Source organism: Nerophis lumbriciformis, linkage group LG22 (assembly GCF_033978685.3).
Source record: "Nerophis lumbriciformis linkage group LG22, RoL_Nlum_v2.1, whole genome shotgun sequence".
Lineage (NCBI taxonomy): Eukaryota > Metazoa > Chordata > Actinopteri > Syngnathiformes > Syngnathidae > Nerophis > Nerophis lumbriciformis.
The window spans coordinates 2,427,459-2,432,458 of NC_084569.2; the positions used below are offsets into that span (position 1 = coordinate 2,427,459).

The following is a 5,000-nucleotide window of genomic DNA, read 5'->3' on the forward strand; positions in this document are numbered from 1 at the left end:
ATCTAATTAGTTACTATGGTAATCTAATTAGTTACTATGGTAATCTAATTAGTTACTATGGTCATCTAATTAGTTACTATGGTAATCTACGTTACAGCAGCTCAGATGAGGCACCAAGAAGTGTGGGCGGGAAGCGTTTCCACAGACGCGGAAGGAGATTTTCACAACAAAGTTCTAAAGCTTAGTGATGTATAGAATGGAATAGAATAGAATAGAAAGTACTTTATTGATCCCTGGGGGAAACTCAGCAAATATCAAATATATCAGATTGTAGGTGGGTTCATTTGTACCCTTCGCGTTCATATTTCACTGTTTGTTGCATTTTTGTTGCGTTTCACTTGATTGTAAAATATGTCGATCGGAAGGGGGCATTCATATTTTGTCAATATTCAGTGTTTTATCGTTTATAGAAAAATGTAAAATTCCATTACGTTTTTTAAGGCGGTCTGTCATAACGTTTTTAGCATTCAATCAGACATTATTGTGAGGTTTTACATTAGTGTTCCTAAAAATAGATATACCGGCCCCCAGACACATTTTTTTCTCTAAATGTGGCCCCCCAGTCAAAATAATTGCCCAGGCCTGTACTACTGGAACGTTAAAGGTTAACTTGTTCAACCTTGGCCCGCGGCTTTGTTCAGTTTTAAATTTTGGCCCACTCTGTATTTGAGTTTGACACCCCTGCGCTAGACAATGAAGAGTGCTTACTCCGCACGTCAATATCTCCATTCGGTGCCACACGTCCACACCATCAAAATGCCGAGGCAAACATTTCCAGATCAACGTCGTATGAAATTTTTTTTATTTTTTTTTTAGTTGTGATTTCCCTCTCTGCATGAAAGTTTAAAAGTAGAATATATTAATGAAGAAGAATGTTTTAATGTAGACACATAGAATCATCATACTGCTGTCATTATATGCATCAAGTGTTCATTCAAGGCTAAGGCAAAATATCCACATATATATGGTGTATCGCGATATGGCCTTAAAATATTGCGATATTGAAAAAAGGCAATATCGCCCAGCCTTAATATATATATATATATATATATATATATATATATATATATATATATATATATATATATATATATATATATATATATATATATATATGTATATATGTATGTGTGGGAAAAAAAATCACAAGACTATTTCATCTCTACAGGCCTGTTTCATGAGGGGGGGTACCCTCAATCATCAGGAGATTTTAATGGGAGCATTCGCATACCATGGTTTATATAGGGCACAGAGTGGGTGGGTACAGGCTGGCGTAGGGGCGTGGTGATTGGCTCATGTGTTACCTAGGAGGTGTTTCCGTCTATGGCGGCATGTTGTTACAATTTCGCTGCGCTTGTTGAGGGATGACAGGTCTGGACGGTAAATAATAAACAGTTTCTCTTTCAAGCATAGGTTGCATCTTTTATTACCACTATTGTAAGGTGTGCTGGATGCAAGAATTTGCCATGTTATTGAATATTCAACATTATTGTCTTTGAGGTCCCAAATGTGTTTGCTGAGTTCTGTGGTATTTCGCAGGTTTTTGTTCCTGAAAGAAGCCTTGTGATTGTTCCATCTGGTTTTGAATTCACCCTCGGTTAATCCTACATATGTGTCGGATGTGTTAATGTCCTTGCGTATTACCTTAGATTGGTAGACAACTGATGTTTGTAAGCACCCCCCGTTGAGGGGGCAATCAGGTTTCTTTCGACAGTTACATGCTTTGTTGGTTTTGGAGTCGCTCTGACTGGGGGTCGACGGCTCATTTGCAATTGTTTTGTTGTGGTTTGAGATGATTTGTCGTATATTGTTCATGCAGCTGTAGCTTATATATATATATATATATATATATATATATATATATATATATATATATATATATATATATATATATATATATATATATATATATATATATATATATATATATATATATATATAATATACTTATGGCTAATTTATGGATTTTTTTTTTCGCTAACAGACATAACGTAAATAGTTTTCACTAAACACAAGTTGTGTTTTGAGCTATGGCGCCACCATTTGGACGAGTTTGGTCACTGCAGGTGTTGCAGGTTGAAAATGTACTTCTACTGTTTAAATCCCTGAAATTGTAAGTAAACCCGTCCATAGCGTTACTGCTCGAAATGATTCTTCATTCACCACTCCGAGCAATGTTTATAAGTTTTACAATATAACTAAAACTATTAATACTTACTAAAGTGTCCCATGTGTGACGTCTGTAGGAGTGTTTACATGCATATAGGGGCGGTATAGCTCGGTTGGTAGAGCAGCCGTGCCAGCAACTTGAGGGTTCCAGGTTCGATCCCCGCTTCCGCCATTCTAGTCACTGCCGTTGTGTCCTTGGGCAAGACACTTTACCCACCTGCTCCCAGTGCCACCCACACTGCTTTAAATGTAACTTAGATATTGGCTGTCACTATGTAAAGCGCTTTGAGTCACTAGAGAAAAGCGCTATATAAATATAATTCACTTCACTTCATTTGTACGCGCTATTGTAATGGAATGAAGCTAGCGTTGTTAGCATTAGCTAATATGCTAACATGTTTACAATAGTTTGTGTTAGTACAAAAGTTAGTATTATTAACTTACAATGGCATTCTTTTTGTATTGTTTCACTTTCACAAATTCCTCAGTAAATTCAACAAAAGGTCAGCGTGGAGTTATTGAGTCTGTTTAGCTGATTGGAGAGCTAGCTTGCGCAGCTAGTGGGTCCATGACCATGACTTCTGTTTTGTTTGATCAGCCGTTTTACTGCCGTGTTACAGACGCCGCTTGGAAACAATTAAGGTACGTAAATAAACATTTACGGAATATTTCTGTGTAAATAAGTCATTTCGCAACATTTATATCTGCGACTCGGTTCAGCTAATGTATGGAAAAAAATGTTTTTTCTTCAGTGCGCAATACCGTATTTTGAAATGTATTATTATTATTATTATTAACACACCAAAGTACTGAAAATTGGTACTGGTATCAATTCAAATGTGAAAGGCACCATCTTTAGGGAACTGTGACATCGACTAGGGAAATTTGCTATCATATCATTGTCAGTGATGGAGCAGGAAGGGGCTCGGACCACGTTTGCAGTAAAATGATACAAGAAGCGCCCCTGTCATCACACAAAATGGAGCCCCACAATTTGAAGCCAGTGAGCGTATAAGAGCTGGGAATTGTTGTAAGGACCCCATTCATGTTCTTGCAAACCACAGATCCTTCTTGGACGACTGACTGACCTGTTTTGTGGAAGTTCTCCTTCATCCGACAGTACAGCTGCAGCCGCAGACTCCATAGACGGATGTGTCTGTGAACATCAGCCTGCGCCTGAGACCCTGCACCCGCCTTCCTCACTAACTCCTGCTTCCTCTCCTCCACCTTCCTCTTCGCCAGCGCCACCAGGTCCTCCAGCTTCAGCTCCCAGTCTGCCGGTCTGCACACTGACAGCGAACACAGACACAAAGAGGTCAGTCTGGTTTACATCAAGTCATGCGTCAACCAGAACGGCGTAGTCGCACTCGTTATATCTCGCCACCCGAGGGCGCTGTCTGTCAAATTGTGGTATGGTAATGTACGGAATTGGAATCATAGCTCACCTACATAGTCTTCTCTAGAGTAAGAGAGCTGAACTTGAGGTGAAAGGACCCCGCAAGTGGTAGAGAATGGATGGATGGATGGACCCCGAGAGGGACGAGCGGTACACAACAGAGGGATGGATGGATGGATGCAAAATTGTAAATATTCGTTATGTGAAGGGGCGCCCTATGGTAATTGTTCCACTTATTATTTTTTTGTCCAACTTCAATTGTATTTTTAAGGCCTTTAACGTCACACAAACTCACCAATGTATGCAAGAGCGTCTGGTCTGACGAAAAATTTTATATTTTGGGAGTACCAAACACAAAATTACAAAATTGACTCTCTACAGCAGGCGGGTTGAGACCATCGCTGGAAACTTGGAGGTTCAGCTGAAGAACGGAACGGCCGACTTTGACTGTTTTTCGCTGGCTTTGGATGAGAGCTGCGATGTACGTGACACCGCCCAGCTGCTCATCTTCTTACGTGGGATAACTGCAGACTTTCAAATCACGGAGGAGCTGGCAGCCATGCAGTCAATGAAAGAGACAACCACAGGTAATGACTTGTTCACATAGGTAAATGCGTGTTTGGACATGTTAGGACTGAAATGGGACAAGCTGGCAGGTGTGACAACAGATGGTTGACAGGGAAAAATGTTGGACTTTTAAAGAGGATGCAGGATAAAGTGACAGAAATGGACATTTTTGCATTGTATTATACATCAGGAAGTGTTGTGTAAGACAGTGTTAAAAATAAAACCATCAAAAGCAATCTGCTTTTGTATAAAGTTTAAGTTAGGTTAAATGAAATTATTATTATTATTATTATTATTATTTATCTTACGATATATCAAAAATAATTTGAGCAAAATGTAATTGAAATATTGTCGGTGTGGCCCTCCAGCAGTGCTCAGGTTGCTCATGCGGCCCCCGGTAAAAATTAATTGCCCACCCCTTCTCTAACCACTAGCATACCTGCCAACTACTCCGGTTTTCCCGTAATTAGTACGGTTTTCATCAACCTATTCCGGGTTACGGTTGCAGTGATAAAAAATATGGTTTTTCATTAATTAAATTTTTTTTTTTTTTTTAAGTTTTATTCATGAAATCGCGTAACAACAATGACAATCGACACTGCTTCCCGTAACTTCCTATCGAGCCATTCCGAATGCCATGCGCAAGGCTATTTATAGCACCGCTGCCAAGCACGAGGCACCAGTTGCCATTGTTTCCAAACGAGCGAACGATCATGGAATCAGCCGGAGAAAAATCGCATACGAGTCTTAAACCGAAAAGAAAACTGCAGTCATTCCGTGAAGAATATTCAAAAGCCTATCCGGGAATAATTATCCGTTCCAAAAAGGGTGAAAACTACGCGAATTGCACCTTGTGCAGACACGATTT

At 39.5% G+C, this 5,000-nt stretch overlaps 1 protein-coding gene across 1 annotated transcript in view; it reads right to left on the minus strand.

Annotated features, from left to right (window-relative positions):
* The window catches only part of LOC133615680 (ankyrin repeat and fibronectin type-III domain-containing protein 1-like), a 69,121-nt gene that overhangs the window by 53,701 nt on the left and 10,420 nt on the right, over nucleotides 1-5,000 (minus strand). The window contains exon 4 of the mRNA XM_061974444.1: nucleotides 3,258-3,458. Within this exon, the coding sequence (XP_061830428.1) occupies nucleotides 3,258-3,458 (201 nt within the window). The remainder of the gene's footprint in view (nucleotides 1-3,257; nucleotides 3,459-5,000) is intronic.